Raw genomic sequence first — 20345 nt, 5'->3', positions numbered from 1 at the left:
GCCACGACTTGGATCCGCGTAATCAATTTTTAATTAGAGCTCGGGTGGGGCAAATCGAATCACCTCTTCGGCTCTCCTTTTGTTGCGATTTCTTTCCTCCACCAGTGGGTTCGTAATACACGATTACATAAAGTTGAAGAAGACTAGTAATCTATTTTAACTCGGTGTCCAATAAGTTGTTTTTTTTTTTTATTCTTCACTGTACATCGTGAACACCATCGTCCGATTTCCTTTTTTTTACTTGGAGCTCAAGTGTTTTGTACCATCTAGCTTGCGAGGGAAGCACAATATTTCGTTTAAAACGCGTTTATACACTTAAAAAGCCAGCTCCACGACCAAGTCCATTTGCGAGAAATTGAAAAACATTTTCCGTGGGGTGGAGGGGCGTGGATAAAAATATTACATCTCATGACGTTTAATTTTCGCGGGCACGGCCATAAAAGAGAAATAAGTACCTAGTTAGAGGAGAGAATGAGAATTGGTCGCGGGAAAGATAAAATGTATTGTTATCGGTTATTCGGTCTTGTGTGTATATGTATTTGTTGTTTCGCCCCAGGGAGAAAAGCCACGGCTAAATCGGCAAATAAGAGAAGGGAGAGAAATGAGCAAAAGCAGAGGGGGTGGAAGAAAGACGACTACTCCGAGCTGTTCTCTTTGTTTCAGACAATGGGCCGCCCCCGGTGGAGCAGAGCGATGACGGATGGCTCAACTTCACAAAGATCAGCCGGGCCGAGGGCGGCTGGTACAAGTGCTACACGCGACACCCGCTCGGCATTTTCACGAGCATCGGCTACTTCCTCAACGTGCGCTGTAAGTAACTCACACCCACGCCCGTACGACCTACCCGCTGCTCCCTACAGGCTCCGATCCACTTCCCTTTTTCTCCATTCAGCCCTCCGCTCTCGTTCCTCTGCCCATCAACCCCCTCTTTCCTCCTCTTGTTTTCACTCCACTTGTGACTTTCTTTTCTTTGGCGCTCGACCGCTAGCAGGCCCCACTCGTGGCGACAGATACTCAACACTGCCCTCTACCGTATGAAACTACATCATCGACCTTTCTCCTTGAAAAACTGAAAATATCCTCATCGGAATGACGATCGACGCGCCAGTAGTACAGATCAATGCTTGGGTCGGACAAGCCAAGTTTACCCAACGCAAACCATCTACGTACAGTCGTAGGTAACAATGCGGCACGGGTGTACGTAGGAACAGCATCGATTCGAGTGTTCCCGGGTGTACTGTTGCCGTGGGGGCAAGTATAGGTGATCGTCCCCCCCGATAACTTACAGGCATACATATATACCTAAGAGCAGGTGGCGGATATTGTAATACAACCGATGGCGATAGGTGCGCGATCGATAAATCTCCTCCTCCACGCGTGAACGGAAGTCGAGAGAGGGGGGGGGATTGGTTAATAGGTGGCCCTCGTGCTCCGGCTAAATTGCGTGGAGATTAGTTTCCGCCGAGCGGCCAAATGGGATCAAACTGCCGTTGATGAAGCCTCACCCACACGCGGGTGTAGGTATAGCGCGCGCGTGGGGGGAGAAAAACAAAGGACTCGACTCGCATTATCTCGTCCGACGAGCTGTCTCGGAATGTTGTCTCGCGCGCGATACTTACCGCTAACTACGTCCAAGTTACAACTCGAGAGCCTCGGGAATCGGAAGCCGAGCTTGAGGGAAAGACTCGTCGGCGCGTGTATTGGTTTCCGCGTCGGGTTAATAAACCGGTGAAAACTTGGCCCGCACGACTCGAGAGAAGATTATTCGCGGGGGCCGTTTGGTTGCCTAGCAGCGTTATATACATATATACCGTATACGCAACAGTTTCGAAGAGCAACTTTGGGCGTTTGCCTCCTGAAATTGTAAGCACCGCGCGATGAGCATATTACGTTGTTCGCTGCACTTGGAGCGCATACCTACGAGGCAAAAAGACTCGGCGCCAAGTCGTTATATCCCTGGGGGGGATTCTGGTTATATCTCGTGATTGTACGTAGTTGCAAAAAGTGAGATGGTCGAGATTTTTTTGATGGATCATCGGGTGGGATAAATAATCGACGAGTTTGGTTTCCTTTTCCCCCCGGCGATCGCGAACGGGGCAGGTACCGAGAGATCAACTGGGTTGAGCGAGGTAGATGGGAAATTTGCAAATTTTCGCGACGGTGCGCTGGTAATTTCCGCTCGGCTCGGTGGCTTCCGTCCCTGACAAATGGCTGTGGTTTCCGGCTCGTATTGACGTCACCACGTACCCCCCCCCCCCCTCTGTCTCTCTAGTACAGCCTGGGGATTCTAATTCCAAGTGTAATTTTGTAACCCTGTGCTCCTCCGCGATAACTTTTCGATGAGTAAACTTGCTCGTTTGAATCGTTTCGCGTCAGCTCTGCGCGCAAAAGTATGCCCCAACTTGCGCCCGGTGCTGTAAAATCGGGGTGCCCAGCTTTTCGCCGAATTAGCCATTTTGCCAATACAATCGGAGCGCGGGGTTATGGAGCTTGGGGCGAGAGGGTCGAAACGACGGGAATAACAGTATCCTCGGGGGAGGATCAGCGCGAGTGAAGGGCGAAGCAAACGACGGGGCTCTTGAGTGACACCGCGGCGTGTGGTGGAAAATACAGAAGAGGAAAGCGCGCGAGGCGGTTAAGGGAGATTTCGCAAGTCCTGGGAAGTGGAAGGGGAGTCGGGGGAGGTAAAGATGCTTCCGCGAGTGTTTATCCAGGATACGTGCCGCTGGCGTCCGGCGTGGCTCAACACCCGTGCGACGGCCTTCGGGATATCACGTTTGCGGTGCGCACGGTGGTTTCAGCTGTAACGCTGCCGTTGAATTTTAATCCGGTCATCTTGAGGCAAAGCTTGGTTCTTCCTTTAAATCCCGATTCACGGAACGGGACAAATTTTTCTCCCCCCACCTTGTATATATATACGGATCTCGGTGGGATAATGGCTTTGTTTACCTTAAATCGGTACGAGTGGAATTTTAAACCAGCTCTACTCTCGTACAAAAGAAGAGCCAAGTGGGTCGAGTTATGTGCAGAGCTACTCGTCCAAGATTTATAAACACTTCAAAAGACCATCGGCCGCCCTCTAAGCTACTTCACCCGGTTGCCAACATCTTAACACGTATCTATAATTCATACCTCCATCAGTTCCCTTCCATTGGCCTTTTTTCCCTCTCCCACCGTACTTTGTTTCATATTTTATGGCCTCTCGGTGTGCCCCCGTTTATTGTATCGCGCGCTGTTGGACTCTGGTGCGAGAAAAAAAAAAAAAAAAAAAAAAACAGTAGAAAAATCAATGTATGGTCAGACTGGCTGGCTAAATGTTTAACGCGGGTGGTATTGAAAAAACGTCCACTCCAAGAGGGAGACAACGAGGGAGACAACGGTATATCACCACCATGAATCTGTGGCATGATTAAGTAATACAAAGCGTTGATAACAATGTCCAGACGACCCCGAAATGGAGACGGAGGCCGAGGCGTTGAACGGCGAGGCGACGGACTCGCGGAAAATGGAGGTACAGATCGGCGGCGCCGTGACCCTGGAGTGCGACGGCGGCTGCTGGGGCCACGGCCCGGGCATGGACCCCGTGGGTGGGCCAGGCTCTCTCTCGCTCAGCAGGGTCGTCTACCAGGACGCGGGCGAGTACCACTGCGTAGCCCCGGATCGCAAGATGCAGGACACCTGGAGGGCCCAGCTGCCTTACCACATCAAAGTCACCGGTGAGTAGCTTTTTCTCTCCTCCCTTATTACTATTCCTTTTACAATCTAGCCTTTGTGCTTTTAAATACTTTCTATTTTTTGTGAAACTTTTAAACCAGAGAACAACAGAGTCACGACCTCGATAAAATTAAAAGGCAAAAATACACGCGTTTATGCGTGCCTGCTTTTATGTATCCACGTGTATTCAAAGTAACCCGTAAACTTTATACGGCGCTGGCAGAGCCGAGGGTGTTAAAAAAGCACTTGGATTGTTATTGTTTTTTTTTTCTTTTTTTTTTTTTTTTTTACATCGACGACTGCCACGGCAATATCTTTCCGAGGGTCGCGAGATAAAAAATATATATACGTGTATGTGTACAAAGTGCAGCAGAGGCGTAAAGTTTTACACGGAGGAGAAAAATAAAAAAATTTAAAAAAAAATAGGCCGCACAAAAAGAGGTGAGTGACACATTGGCTCATAGCGCGGGTGTAATTTTTCACGGGACAATGTCTCGGCGGTGATGCGGTGGCAAACCATTATCGCTTCAATTGAAAGAGATGGGGTGTACATACCCGCACAGGGTAGACACGCAGCGCAGTGCCGTCGAGTCAGCAGCCGGAATTTACAGGCGCAAACTTGAATACACGCTCAAACGATTCTCCCCCGTTGGTCGTCGTTATATTTGCTCGTTCCCCCGGAGTCATCCCTGGAAAGGAGCTTATGTATACTCGCGCAAGTCGTGCGAGAGAACAAGCGATCCTCTCGGGGGTTCCCGAGCACAGCTCCTCTTCTTCTTCTTCTTCGTCCGACTATAGCTGCTATCTGCTGTACATACGCGCGTATTTCCTTGCCAAGAATCGATCTACGCTTTTTTGCTATTATGTCGGTACGTAGTATTGAAAAGGGTATAGAGTAACAACCGAGGATGGGGGGGGGGTCCGATTTGTGGCTCCCCCGAATTATTTTCGCAAGTAGGTTAGTTGGGAGACGAGCTGTGTTTTTTTTTTTTTCTCTCTCCGGCTTTGTTGCCGAAGAATGTGTCTTCCGTAACGAGCCTCGCCGCCACAAGCAGAAAATATGTGCCGTAGGGAAAATAAAAGTATCGTTTTTCGGGGGGAAATTCGAACTACATAGGCCAAGTTGGTACTTTATAGTCTTATTTTTTTTCCTAAGAATATGGCAATGTAACAAAATTGTTTTTAACGTGAGTACTCTTTTTCCAAATAGCGAAATACTGAGTAATTTAACGCTCAAAGGGTTAGTTGGTTCATTCGGGAGAGATACGGATCATAAACGAGTTTCATGAGTCAGGCTGGAATGGAAAATCGCTACCGCCACCATTTACACGTGGACACACGTATGCTTGGATATCCCTACGGCTTCTGTATCGGAAAAATCGTGGGAGTAGACCGGCGTATTGGATTTCGTTGCGTGAATGGCCAATTGACGTCCCTCGTTTCCTATTTTTGCTCTTCCCGTACGGTCGTTCCCACTTTTTCCATCCCGTTCGCCGAAAAGTCGTTTTTCCCGAGTCAATCGCTCGAGGGCGCCGGAGAGTTTGCCGAGGCGAAATAACAAAAATCGTCCCTCATATTTGCCGCCGGCCACCGTCTAATTCCCCAGGATCGACCGGCTGCACGTACCCCTACCCTCGCTCCTCGGGAAAGATCCAAAGCAAAGATAGCGGCCCCTCCCCGGTTAAATAAGCTTTTACATCTTGATTCCGTACGCCAAAGTTTGCCCGGCTGCTGTACGTGCATCCGAGATAATTGAAAAGCTCTTGGATATATGTGTGCTCGCACCCCTTGGCCCCCGTACGAGGAGCCGAGAACTCGGACGGGGAAGCGGGATATTCCTTTTGCCGTGGAGTGGCTGCCAATGATCGTTCCCTCCCCCAAATTTTCGGCGAAATTAGGAAACGCCCCCATACTTTTTGCTCTTTTTTGTAGGAAAATGGATGAAAAGTATATAAAAGCGACGCCCTGGATTCCACGCCGGCGATCAAAGGTTATTCTTTTTTTTTCCTGTAACGCGAGCCCTGTCGCACGCCTTTCGGGGCGCTCGGGTTTCTCGATTTCTAATAATCCCAGGGAAATCGACGCTTCGCACCAGCTGGCGACACGAGAAAAGCTTTGGGAAACCCGAGAACTCCCGCGTCCCCCTGGCTTTTGGAGGAAAAGTGATCGGATATTCGCTTCAAATGGACTCCATCCGATGGATGTTTTAATGAATGAAAAAAAGAGATGGGCGAATTCAAGGGTTTTGTGATGGGTCTCGTTTTTTTTATGAAATGACGGTGTTTTGCTTTGCAGAGAGAGAGAGAGATGCGAGTATCAGAGCAGAACAAGCTAATCTGTTCGAACTAAAACTAATTTATCAGAGTCTGCTGGTGCAGCGCGTGTTTCGGCGAGAATCATCTCCAAGAGCAGACACGTGTAGCGAAGCGCGCCAGAGTTATTGCAGGGACTAACTTTCGTCTGCAGTAATATCACGATTCTCTCGCTGGTGCCTTTCTTTTATTTATTTATTCAAATGAAAAACTAAAAGTTTTTTTTTTCTTTTTTTTTTTTTTTTTTTTACCGTACAGCGTAAAATTCCTGGGGCCGTAAACTGCACTAGAGCCGCGAACGGAGTTAAATCCCGGTCTTTTTTGCGTCCGATGGAAACGACCGATACCGCGGATATGGACCCATAGGTTGGCTTTTTCCTCCGTACCCTCCAGTCGTTCGGATAATTACTACCAGCTTTACTTCGGCGCGCACCTGAAAAGTAATGAAAAATCGATCGTAACTCTTACGCCGCGCATCGATATTTGCGATATAGGGGTCCTGCGCTCGATTCATTGCGGCCACTAATTTCCATCTCGATACGCCGCACTGACCCCATTAGGATCTCCCCCCCCCCACCATTTTCTTAATACCTGCACACGTTTTCAACTTTCGCGGCTTATGGAATCGATTCGGCTCACGTGTGCACGTCCAGAAGTGAAAACTCGCACCCATAGATGTAGTGACAAAGACGCTTTAAATTGTTAACGAATCAACGCGGCTCTTTTCGTTACGTATAATATACATGTGCATATGGTTACGAGCGCACCCCCGCGGGGTTTACAAGCCGAGAGCAGACGTAAATTATAAACGCATTAGATGCAGGAGGGAGCGGAATACAAATTGATTTATGATCGCGTGGACGCGCCCTGCATACCCGATGCGGCGAGGCTCCTTTTCTTCCTCGGCGTCTTATCATCTTGGATTCCTCCACGAGCTCCCGCCAAGGGAAAAACAGAGCGGATCGATTAATCTGCCGGATGAAAAAGTAAGGAGGTCACGCGTGGACCCTCGATTAAGACGAAGTGATTTTTCCCACGGCCTCACTCGTCGAGAATTTTTCCCCGGCAAACCAAGTGCCGGCTGGATTTTCTACCGTCCTTATTTTTCCGCGATTTTCTGTCCCCATGCACGCGCGATACCCAAAGCCACCGGGGACGATTTACATATTCACCCGCTATCGCGACGTATCAATAATTACGTTTTGGCTCGCGACAAACGCGTCCAAAAAAATTATAAATAAAATTAAAAAAAAAAAAAAAGACCGTCACGCTGGCATAGTGGTGTTTTATTGATAAAAACAGCGCGATATCGAGTGTCGCGCATAAAGCATCAAAATGCATGAGCTCTGTATTTTTAATGAAAAAAAAAAAAAAAAAAAAATGATACTGCAGCGAGGCGACGCCGTTCAATATATACACGCACATGCAGATGATGTTGCATATCGAAATTCGCCCCACCCACCGGACTACCCGACGCATGAATAGATAATAAACGACAAGGGTGGGACTGAAAACGCACGGCAGCGGTATTATTATTATTTGACCGTAAACTCTATCGATTTCACGCGCAAGGCGTACACACGTTCGATTCCATTGGGTCCGCGTATCGGCTTTTATGAAACCTCCCGCGGGGAATGCGTATATATATATATGTATGTACGTAAACGCGAAATCCATTAGAGAAGGGAGTAAAAATCGAAAGAACGACGAGCTTGTTTACCGAGAGTTCGACACTTTGTTTCCATTTTATCGGCCGGTGTATGCGTACATGGAGCTAAAAAATTGACAGATCTCGACGTCATAATGGTCTCTCGATGACTCGGTGTGGTGCGCATACAACTGGCGTTGCTGTAGCTGTAATAATGCGGCAAGTGGATCGTTGTTTCGCGGGACGGAAGGGGGGGGTTGCGCTTACTCGTCGTTAGCGTAAAGGGTGTGAGGGGGGGAGGGAAAAGGAAGGGGAAACACAGAGTTCGCGGTTTGCAAACAGATTGCGCGGCCTCGACGCGCGTACACGTGTATACAGTTTCCTGGATAGACCGGTAAAGTGACTCTATAACCGAGAGGGAGGTAAAGCCGGGTGACGGATATATATACGTGCCAGTTATGGCTCTCTGTGCAAATTTTCAACAAGGGAGGAGGGCTGGCACCCTTTGACGCGGCGCGTGTAGTTTCTCTAGCGATTAAAAGTACATGCCGTTCGTCCTGGGAAAAACAACTTTGAGACGCTCTCTCCTCTCCCACCCTTGTCTCAGCGCCATTGGCATCATCTTTTGTGTCACAGCCCGAGCGATTCTCGGCTTTTTAAAATGTGTAATATTTCGCGGGAAAAGTCCGTGTTATACGAGGTGCACGGGTCAAAGCGTTTCATAAAGGTGGGCACTTTAAATCTTGGGAGAGGCGAAGAGAAGGGAAAATAAAAATTGATAGGCGACAGGTGTAAGTAGTACGTATACGTTTTTGGTCCGGCGGAGGGATAAACCTGTAGGATTCAACTTGGTGCTTGGCTTTCCCGACGTGCCAAGACAACATTCTTCATACTTTGAGGCGGGCAGGAGGAAGGGGGAGATTTTCCCCGAGTTTCTGGGTTTTGACTATAAAACTGTCTATTACCACCGCCTCGCGCGCGAAGCGGAAAACGCTATTTACGTCGCCGCGTCGTATAAACATGCCTCGAATGTTTATCGCTGTATTATCCAACCTTTTTTGTCGTTTATTGGCACGACTGTAACAAAAACGGGTCTTTTGTTTTTTGGGAGACATCTGAAACACATGACAACAATAGGGGGTGAACGTTAATTGTTTCGTAGTACATGTAGTATACATTTGTAGGCTATAAAACTAAAATCTCACATCTCGAATATAAATCCGTGCCTTCAGCGAAAACTCCTCTCTAGTTTAAAAAAAATTGCTTCTTTATATAAGTTTTTTCACTTCTTTAAAAAATTTTCAAAGAGCTTTCATCGAAGGGAAAAAGTTCCGAGGACTTTTACTATCAAGTTACTCCAGAAAAAAAAAGATTCAATTTTTTTTCTTTAACTTTGCCAATTGACGTTTCACGCAACACTTTTGAGAGAAATTTGAAGGTCCTGTTGAAATACAACTTTTTTTTCTCGCTCTCAATTTTTCTCTTACAAGTCATATAAATGCTTTAGGTCGGAAAAACAATGTACGATAGCGGAAAAATAAATTTTTCGACCATACGGCAGCTGGAAGTCCTGGTTCGGCAATATACATCAAATACAAAACTGATAAATTGAAAATACAAATATATTAACTTTTAATCTGATTTTTTTTAGAACTACTAAAAAAAAATATGAAAAAAGTCAAAACCATAATTTAGCGCCTCCAACAAGATATACAAACTTGTGTATCCTCAAAAACGCGCACAAAACATTTTTTTTTTCTTCATTCTAATCAACAGAGCATAAAACTTTTTTTTATCCCTTGCAGATGTTGCAAGTAGTAAAGGTCAGCTTACGGTCGGACGGGCGAGCCCACTTTCTCGCTCGATTCTTATTGCCTGCATCGATCGAGGCTCGTATAACGCGAGCCTCGCTTATAATCGTGGGGCTCTCCCCCCAACGTAACGAGTCGAGTGGATCCAGTCCCCAGGGAAACCGAGTGCGTTCATTCAATTGATCGAACTTTCGAGCAGGAGGGAACAACGTAAGCCCTCCGCATTGAGCGCCTTTCGTTCGCAGGCTTCGCGTATAAAATTGCGATTTCGCCGATGCAACGGCTAAAAGAAGCTTCTCCCCTCTTTCTTGACTTTGCGAGCGTTTTTTCAGCACCATTTTCTTTTTTTTTTTTTTTCCTTTGAATTTTTTTTCTCCTTTCCCCGCGTCCAAATGAATGTCAAGCGGTATTTGTAAAGCGTTTTCCGCCGCACGGGAGTGCAACGAAAATAACGCGCGGCGGATTTCGGAGGTAAAAGCAAAGCAGTTGAATAAACAAACCCGCGTTTATAGAGATGAGGTTGCCGGCTACCGCGTTACCGTATCGTTATTGGTATCTACCCCACTCGCCGCCGCGCGCATTCAAATACACACTGGCGTCTGTCTGCATCGGAGACTCGCTACCCCGACTCGGCAAACATTTGCCTCTCGGGGCCTCGGAATAGCGTGCATTCTGGCTTTTTAGCTCGTACTTGCAGCAAACAGCTTACTTTCGGGAAACCCGATTATATACGTGTGTGTATATGTCCCTGTATACACGGGGCCAAAGCGGCAGGGGATTCACCCTTCCGACGTGGAAAAACGAAACGATGCCGGCCTCGAGATAAGAATTTGAAAACCAACCCGTCTCGCGTTCGTACACTGTGTTGAATTAGTCTCTACTGCAGATAAATCGACTTGCTATTATTTTTGACAGCGCGTTTCCTCGATCGATTGCCGCGTTACCCAATTGACGGGCGTACAATTAATTATCAGACAATATCCCTCGTGTGACAATAAACAACCAAGGATTCCTCGGTATGAATAAAATACGTCTTTGTGAGCTATGATACACGACACAAGGAAGCCGAGAAAGAAAGTGTTGCGTAGCGTTTGGAAATAAAAGTAATTACCAAGGCTCGAGAGGAAAGACCGGACGCTCGGGTGGGTAATGTAAAACGAGCCACGCCGGAACTTTTAACCCCCGAAAATGTTTGCCAGAAGGAAACATAGAGAGAGGGAGAGAGTCCCTGAAAGCCGTGCTCGTCGGAAATTACATAACAGCGGATCACTCGGTTACGTAACGCCCGAAAGCCCCTCCCGCCACTCTGCTTAATCTCGTATAACCGGCAAAGTGCACGTGCACCACCAGCAACAACATAATAACAGTAATGCCGGAAAGCAGCTCTGTATACCGCCGCCGCTCTGTACTTCTAATGCACGTGTCCCGACACGCGAGAGCCACGAATCCACCCCCTTTCTATGTGTACACAGGTACAGACACTCTGGCATAACACTCGTTAAAACGAATCCCTCACTCGTTGCGGAGGAGTGGCACCGGGAATTTGCAGTAACTCGATCTCTTTATCGCGTAACAGCTGCTCCTGCCTACCTGTGTTACGTGCCAACTTTTGCCAGCGCGAAAAATAAAACCCTATACATACGATGTTCGAACGACCCGATGGAGCGCGATGCGACCAAAGTTTTATCCTCTTCGCCACGTGCGCGCGCTGGTCAGGGTGATCGGGATACACGGTTCTTTTCGTACTTTTCAAACTCATTGCCCGTATCGCTCGAAGAAAAAAAAGATAGAAATCCACGAGCTATTAAAAAAAAAATAAAATAAATGCGAGAGAGTCTAGGGGAGGCAGCTCACGTAGATGGAATTGTTTCATAACAGCAATAACGGGCCAACTCGAGGCAGCGGGGAAAAAACTTTGCCCGGACTGGCTGGCCCCTCCAGCGCGTGTATCTACTCGTGTTTCGCAATCCCTTGCCTCGGAACACGGAAAGGTACACACTCACATATATATTTATATGTACAGGGTTTTGCGCGTCCTTCGACTTTCTTGTCTCGTCTGTACTCGGCAACGAATCGTACTCGGGGGAGCACACCCCCAATCTCTCTCTCTCTCTCTCTCTACCTAGTACACAACGCAGCGTACACGAGCACGACCAATCGATAGCCACCCGCACGCGGCGATCCAAACGGAGATGGCGCGATAAATAGAGGGAAACAGGAGAGGGAGCGAAAATAACAGCGGAGCCTTCAGCGGCGAGAGATTCTCCCCCGAGAAGAAGTCAAAGAGACGCTCGTGTGTACCTGCAACAACAAGAGCAGCAGCAACAACAACAAAAAAGCGCTTTCCTTTCTTCCTTCGTAGATGTATAGGTTCGAGCGGTCTACAAGGACGTTTCCCTCGACCCGAAGCCAGGGTATAGGGAAGCGGAGGAGCGACACCGACGTATTTATTCGACGCGGCCGTGATAAAACCCTTGCGGGGACTCGTTCCGATTCCCTCCGCAATTGCTTTTTCCCCCGGCAAGTTTGCCCACCACCCCGGTACGACGTCCTTACGCGTTTACTGCTCCCGTTTAATCGTGCATTAACCTGCTTTTTTTTACCATCCGTTCTCATGCAAAACATCGTCCGCAAACGCGGCTCGCTACTGCTATTATGGACCATAAGTTTCATATCCCCCCCCCCATCCCCCTATATCCCGGGACGTTTCGGAAAACTCCCCCATCCCGGAGGAGGATAATTTCAAGCGCGGCATAAATATTCCACGAAAATCTGCCCCGAATCACGTTACGTGTATATGTATCGATTGAAAGAGGTCGCAGGATCCTATAAACGGAAACAGCAGCAGCGCGGGTTGAAAGTCGTAAAAAGGGGCAAGAAGCGCACTCCGGATTGCTGCGTGGCTGTAGGCAAATCGCACGTTATTTATCACTGCTCGGATTTTCAGACGCGACACAGATAAGGCGCAACGTAAGCGGGAGTGGGTGCGTATATATACTTCGTTTTGGAAGGGGGTGCGAGTAATTGGCCGAGAAAAGTAGCTTATACATACAGGGACGGGCTAGAACTCCCGGGTGGGCATTTGCGGTGACGGAAGAGTCGCTCCGCTGGAAAAGGAGGAAGCATCGGGGGGGGGGGCACAATATTTCTCTTTCTCCTCGGCTGCGAGGAGGATCTTCGCAAAGTCACTTTTGCCTCGTTACGCCAAGGCGCTTACGCGAAAAAGGACGCGCATGTTTTTCCATTCCACCGACGCTACCCGTGTATACCACTGACGTGTATATATATGTATGTATGTATGTATACCTGTATGCACCAACCGCTGCAACTTCGACGGCGGAGCTTTTAACGCGCTCGCTTCATCGGATTTTCAAGTTTTGGAATTGGCATAATGGACGAGCCGTGTTTCCCTCCATCTCCCTCCCTCGGGAACTTTTTTAATGGACGATTTTGTTCAGCGATGACGCTATGTACACGTGCAGACACGAGAGTCATTAAAGTTTGTCGCGCAGCGGGAGCGTCTGTGTGCAGGGATATACAAACAGTTGTTTTTCCTTGGCCGAATAAAATACAAAATATAAAAGGGGATCAAGAAGGGGCGACGGCCGGACGGGAGAAAAAATAAACGCGCACTAGAAAAACGGAGAGAGGCGGGGGGTGAGAAGTAGCGGGATAGGAGGGAAAGCGAAATCATGAGGAAGAGGAGTACGTGCGTCAAGAAAAACGAGGGCGAAATAAGGTCCGAGGAATTGTCTGTCATATATATGTATGTGTAGAGGGAGGGAAGAGCTGCAGTAGGACTTATTCGGGGCGCGTGGGTCATTTGTAGGCGGCTCGCTTCGCTTTATTTCACGTGTACGTAGCAGGCCATTATTATACGTGTGTGCTCGGGATAAACAAAATTGCGTGCGCGTGCGGGCCAAGAGGAATAAACGCTCCTTGGGGACGAGTCTTTCTCTTGTAACTTCTTTTTTCCTTTCTACCGAGACCCGATGGCTACGTGCGGAACGATGACGCGGCACCGTGTATAAGATTATCATACATACGTTTCCACCACGTCCTCTCGATTATGTTATTTGTTTGTTAAAGGAAAAAAGAAAAAACACGTATTTTCATTGTACATAGCACGTAGGGTGAGTTTGACACGTCTCTACTCGTATCTCGCTACTGTGCCACCTGCAGATCGTCCAACTACTCTGCGTGCACCAATTAAGTATATCTGGAAGGGGAAGCGGAGACGCGAGAGGTTGACCCTTTCGAGGCGCGTAAGAGAGCGATCATTAGTCCGCGGCTCCGGTTGCTGGATAATTCAAGCCCGCCAGTTATCCGAGCCATTAGAGCCGCGCTCCTCCGCAGGGGATGCTGCCGTTACCCTCTCGGAGGTTTGCCGCTCGAGGGTTAAAGAGCCTCTCGTCGTTGCGACCGTGGAGGGAAAGACAGACAGCTGATACGCCGCTGTGCGAGCCAACTCCGGACAGCCGAGATGTTACGCTCTGAAGTGAACGAGAGGAGACGGTCGAGGGGAGAAGATGATGAGCTTTACCTTATACATACAGGATGGCGTTGTTAGCCCGAGAATACGGATATGCTACGCGAGACTGGCGATACTGGGCGCTCCGTGGGGGAACCGCCAAATTCAGATAAGCCAAATGTTAACTCGCACCGTGACACTCGTCACACATAAATATACCTTCGTTTGCTCCCTCCTGCTCGTTTTTTCCGAGATTAACAGCCATCTTAGAGGTACTTTTTCTCGCTGTTTTTGTTTTTTCGAGAAGTACTTGAAAATTCAATGGGAAGGAAGGATTCGAGTGTATTTTTAAGAGCTCATCGGTTCAAATCAAATCGGAGCAAAGAGGACTCTCGGGGAAACTGACGACAACAACATCTCGATCCGAAAGAATATTAAAGCTACGGGTGTGGCAAAAGTGAGTGTATAAATGTAGGGTGGTGCGGGTGAAAGTTGGCAAAAGTTTTTTTTTTTTTTTTTTTTTCTTACCATCTCGTCAAAAAAAGTAAGCCTCTCTCACGGACGGCTGTTCATCCTCTCGAGCTAACTCAAATCGACAAGACAGCGACATTATGCCCGGGACTTTGCATCAAATCCCTTGTATCTCAAAAGCTTTTTTTTTCCTTTTTTTTCTTACCTCCTCCTCCTTCTTCTTGATCCGTCGAGAGCTTACACTCTACTTTAACATATTATACTCCTCCTCGCTTTTTTTTTTTGGGGCTTACGTGTAATTTGCCCGAGACGGAAGCGAAGACCGTATGATCATACCATCAGATACGTATATGGTGTTCTCGTCCGTAAACTACAACGAAAGTAATCCCCGTTTTTACGCGTAAATCACGGCGAAACGAGGCTACGGATGATTTCATGCAAACAACAATATCGGCTCACGGGAGAATGGGAGGGAGTTGGGACAAAAAAAATTTACAAGCGAGAAAATAAAAGAAAGAGGGTATTAATGGCATCGGGGGCGCGCCAAAAAAACGCGAACAGAGCGTATTGCGGAATTAAAAAAGAAGAAAAAAAAAAAAAAAAAGGGAAAAAAGTAGACAAAAGGGGGAAGGGGGCGTCCGTTGTAATTAGAATATCCGCGATGCGTCCGTGCGCCAGTCTGAATGGGCTTTTCTCTCTCTCTCTTGCCCTTCATTTGAATTAGTAGCGGTACTACACCGCGCCAGGAAGCCGCTTCGAATGGAAAAAAAAGAAAAAAGAGGCCAGAGAGAGGAAGCGAACGCGCAGTCATCCATTGAATTTATTGTTGGGCCGGACTCGCTCGCTCGGCTTTTTTACCATCCGGGTATCCCTGGACGCTCTCCCTTTTTTCTCCGTGCGCGCACACGCCGCGAGAGAGGGTGAAATTCGAAACCGACGCACCCTTTTCCTCTTTTTTCTCCTTTTTTTTTTTTTTTTTTTTGCTTTCTCTTTCGTTCCTTTCATTTTCGCCATCTGAGACGGAAATGGAGTGCATTAATGCAAACGCATTGGCAATTTTTGCTGAACGCGCGCATTCACGCTCCCCCTCCGGTGAGTAATATAGCCTCCGCGCGAAATGCAGTGCCAATAATTGTTTCGACGCTCGCGAGATTGTCTACTTCAGCCTTTTCGTATAAATAATGCTAATGGAATTTTTTTTTTTTTTTAAATCTTTTTCACTTTCACAGACTCGTTGAATCTCATCGTATATCGATGGATGTACAACTTAGGCAAAATTAATGTAGCTCCTCTCGTCACTTTGCGTCCAACTTAATTGGGTCGCGAGTAACGTGCAAATTGTCGTTCCGAAATACGCAAGTATACAAGTACAAGACAGTCGTGCAGATCCGCTCGAACAAGAAAAGTAAGTTTTCGCAACTGCAAGGACGACAATAAGGGCGCATTTGCATCCTCCCCCGTTTGGAATCGACATTGGCGGTACAGTTGATGTACATACACCCGCAGATCTACCCTCGATGGGGGGGGGGGAGTGAATTTTCGAAACTCAATTTTCTCGCTTCTTTGTCCTTCTTTTGCCCAACACCCGGCAACGGAAGAGGCGGCCCCCCCGTTCAATTGGGTTTTCGAGCCGGTGCACGGGGAGTCGCGTTCCAGCCATAGCTCGCGCGCACAATGCGAGAGCCTCCGTTAAATTGACTGCTACTCGCTGTTGTTGCTTTTCGAGGCCGTGCACACACACACACACACACAATGTGGATGGAAGAAAGAGCTCCGCAGTAACTCCAGGACTGTCCGTCCGTCTGTCTGGCCGGTTTCCCCTTCCGGCTGTGTAGCTACTTCCGCACGGCGGCCCTCTTTCTATTAACAAACTTCCCTCTGCCGAGCAACTCTCGTCTCTGCCCCGGTGTATCGACAGTGCCACGATCCCTCATCCCCTTGAAATTACAAAAAAGAAAAAAAAAAAGTATCCGAGAAATCCAAACGTTTACACGGTCCTGCTTTCGTGCACGCCCCCTCCCAGTAGACCAACGAGTCGGTGGCCCTGAATTTTTCAGCCCGTCGACGGTGCTTCGTAGGAGGGAGTGAAAAAAAAAGCTCCACCACTCCTTTTGGTCGGAATGCGTTACGAGGGGGTGCGAATCCTCGCGACTGCTTTAATATTCCGTCGAGTGTGTTATTGGATTCCGTTTGGGAGGGGGGCGATGCCACGTCTAGTTGGTCCAGAGATTCGCATGTGTAGATAATAACTCGAGTATGCGTGGGTGCAAAAAAAAAAAAAAAAATTCACCCCGCGTGCTCTCGTTGCGATCCCGTATAAGCCGGCCCCGCTCTTATTTTCCGATGGAGGGCTACCACGAGCTGTTTCGTATGCATGCGCCGAGAGCGCTATCCGGGAGGAAGAAAAAGAGGGGCCCGGGATGGGACACGCGCCACCGATACTACGCCTCGTGCTTTTGACGCTGTTTGCGCTGCATTCGAATTGCGCCGTCCCTGTGCCCCGGAGGGCTGGAAGAGGGTATGTATGGTATTGCCAGGGATACGCGGTTTGATTTCCCTCACGATCGGTACGGGTATTTTTTTTTTTTTTTTTTTAAGGTTGGCCATCAATAGCAGATCTCGTGAGTAGATACAGGGATGATGGGCATTTTTGTCCCAGCAGGGTATACAATAAATACACATTATCTGGCAGGTTCGTAATTTCATTTGGTGGATTTTTACTCTCGGCTTTCCATCTGTGTACCAGCAGTAAATAGCGGGGCGTTAATGATCGCACCTTTGTTTGAATTAATCTAGGATTGGATGTGAATTACAAACCCGTTTCATTTAGGTAGAATTACCCTCCCCCACTTTTTCTCCTCTCTCTTCTATGTACCGCGAAATAATCGAAACAAAAGAGCAGATGCAATAGTCCTTTCTTCCATTAGGACACAATTTGAACGCGCGTAAAATATCCACTGTACGGATGCCGAACCGATTCATCGCTCAAACCTCGAGGCTTTTTTAATTCGAATTTCCGCGCGGGCGTCGTTGACCCGAATCATTTTACAATCACCCAGAGGGTTTTCGCTTTAATTGTACTTCACGCCGCGTGTATACCGCGATGCACTCCTTTGTCCCGCGCAAACGAGTACTTGGTGTATACTACCTACACGTGTACGGGCAAACAAACGTCGGCCACGCGCCGTGGCACCGCTTGTATATTTGTATTGCGCGTATATATGCCCACTATAGACGAGTAATTCCGTTCGAATGAAACTTTTCGTATAAAAGTAGGGGAAAAAAACAAAAAAAAAAAAAAGTAATCGAAGGGGTAGGAGAGAAGAGGACGTGGTCGGATAAGAGTCTCGAGAAGCAATATGTGGCGGGGGAAAGAGCTAGTCGCTCTAAAAATGCGGCACACGAACAAAGTGTAACCTTCGGCTCTCCCTCTCTTGTATCGAACTCCTTCGCCACCACAGCATCAGCTCGTCTTTTAATACACGTGTGTGTGTGTGTGTACACATGCGCATGTGGGGGGGGGGAGTGGAGATGACGGCGCCGTACGGGTGGGATTGGGGTTTCCAACTTCAGCAAGTTTCGATAATCGCGCGGGGGGGCCTCCGACAAGAAGACGAAGAAGAAGCTAGTAAAACCTCTCGGCGAACTCTGTCGTGTCGAATGCGGATACAACCGAGCTGTTCGGTCGATCGGTTTTTCTTCCTCCCGACCCTATACCGTGGCCTGTGCACGTATGTGGGGGGAAGGGGGGGGGAGGAAAAAAAATTTCCGACGGACAGCGTTCCATCTTCGGCTGCTACGGCGGACTTTTCCTCCAGAGTACAATGCCCCTGCAAAATCGGGGACGGAGGCTGCTGTTGTGGGGGACGCGACAAAAACTCCCCCCCCCCACCGAGTTGATGAACTTATTCGTCACGGCGGTATGTGAGGGGACTTTCTAACCGGGTGCGCAGGAGTGGGTTTTGGGAAAAACGGATTTTATCTTTCCGTCCTCGATGAGGTCACTGGGGAGAGAGAGGAAATCAGACGAAAGTATTGTCGTTCAGGTTTTTTTTTTTTTTTTTTTTTTTTTTGCCTATCGCAATACAAAGTGGGCTGACAAATCTTTTTTTTTTTTCTATCTTGACATGGTTTGATTAAAACTAGTTTTCAAATTTATTGTTTGATTGTTAAAGACAATCTCATATTTTCTTCCATCCCTCCTTGTGAGCCGATTAATTCTTTTCATCAAGTTGTGAAGTATCACTAGAGTCGGGTTCAGCACAAGTTTTCTTTCAATTGTAGCTGATAAAAAACAAAAAAAATCTACTTTTGGAATTTAAATACCAATAATCCAATACCCTCGATATTAAATCTGCAATAGCTGTGATGGTTATTCGATGCTATTGGTATTGTCGAACTCGAGTTTAACGATACAAATTTCTGAAAACGCGCACCCACTGTACTCCCATCTATTAATTAAGTAACAACGACTGTGAAAAAACAATGAAATAAAAAGAAAAGCCGAATGACACAAAGAAAAGTTTTCTCTATCCACACCATGCCCCCATTCAGCCGTTGTACGCGCACTCGCGTAGCTATAATTGGTAGATCACACGCGGTAGGAGCATTTTTCTATTTCAGCGGCAAACAACCGACGGACACTTTTTTTTGTCTTCCTGTGTAAAGGCTGCTGCAGGGGTGTATTAATGAATGGCGCCAAAAATACAAAAAAAGGAAAATTAAAAAAAAACAAAAAAAACCATAATAAGCGCTAAAACGGATGACTCGGTTTCGACTACGAGACTGTGAAACAGAGGGGACGGTTGTCCGCGCATCGAGAGGGTGGGTGGATGAAAAGAAAAAAAAATGGAATAAAAATAGAGAGACAGGAGCTTCTGGTGGTATGAACAGAGAGAAAAGTGATCGATAAGGGAAAAGTCAAAGGAGGAGGAGGAGGAGATGGTGCACGTCCATCGTGCACGAGGCGGAGCAGGAGGAGGGTGGACGGGTAATGCGCGCCTAGCTCGTAATGGATGTCGCGCGGGGCGTCGATCACTTTTCCTTCCACTTGGCCCCGTCAGTTTATACACGCCATCGCAGCTACTTTTTCTTCTTTTTTTTTTTTCATCTTTTTTTTGTCGTACAGATTGATGCTGTTTCGCGAGAAAAACGCTCTCTCGAGCAACGCCTACACGTATATCGTTTCATTAGCCTGCATTTTCTCACTTTAGTCCCTGATATTATCGTTTTCCCGATTGCTCTATTTTTTCCACGCTCCGTCACTGCGAGCCATTATTTCTCATCTGCTTTTACGTCGATTTTCCTGTACGGAAAGATAAATGCCCCTGTCGCTCGTAGGGCACGGTAATACGAAAAAGAAGTTTTGCAATCGACTCGCCGGCCTCTCGTCGGAAAAGCGCCAAAGTTTTGTTATTAAAATTCGCCATAACCCGTGTTGCTGTAATTTTTTTTAACTTCCAAACTTTTTCCGACGATAGTAAAATTCGTATTTTCGAGGCGGCGAGACCAGCCATTTGCATCGAGTAAGATTTACGCGCTAATAAAACTCACCCCACATACCCTACCCTCGGGGCACTCGAACTGGGTGCTCGAGAGCTGGCAAAACTGTGTTTTCCACGCGAGAATCTAAATTAATAAAAAAAAAAGCGAAATACACACAAAAACTTTATTTTATACACCATGTACATTTTTTGCATTATTGCAGGGGCACTTTTCGCTCCTTTCCCACCACCCTTAGCCGAAAGGAAGTTTTTTTTTCTCGAGCGTTTGTGCTCCTGTTTCCCCCTCATTCGCATTATTTTTCTTTCTTTTACCTTTGAAATTTTTTTGTATATCTCTTTTTTTTTTCTCAGACCTTTTTCTAATTGTATTTATCTTGGTACACGCAACCGTATCCTTTGAAGCCCCTCTTGATT

At 47.4% G+C, this 20345-nt stretch overlaps 1 protein-coding gene across 1 annotated transcript in view; it reads left to right on the top strand.

Annotated features, from left to right (window-relative positions):
- The window catches only part of tei (irregular chiasm C-roughest protein teiresias), a 158279-nt gene that overhangs the window by 128229 nt on the left and 9705 nt on the right, over window positions 1-20345 (top strand). Inside the window, exons 7-8 of the mRNA XM_089588712.1 lie at window positions 664-810; window positions 3444-3716. Of these exons, the coding sequence (XP_089444838.1) occupies window positions 664-810; window positions 3444-3716 (420 nt within the window). The remainder of the gene's footprint in view (window positions 1-663; window positions 811-3443; window positions 3717-20345) is intronic.

The sequence above is a fragment of the Copidosoma floridanum genome, unplaced genomic scaffold (assembly GCF_036245765.1).
Source record: "Copidosoma floridanum isolate Cflo_tuat_1 unplaced genomic scaffold, Cflo_Japanese_pri ptg000007l, whole genome shotgun sequence".
Classification (NCBI taxonomy): Eukaryota; Metazoa; Arthropoda; class Insecta; order Hymenoptera; family Encyrtidae; genus Copidosoma; species Copidosoma floridanum.
Note: the sequence above shows the minus strand (reverse complement) of the source record. Positions and strands in the feature narration are given on the sequence as shown.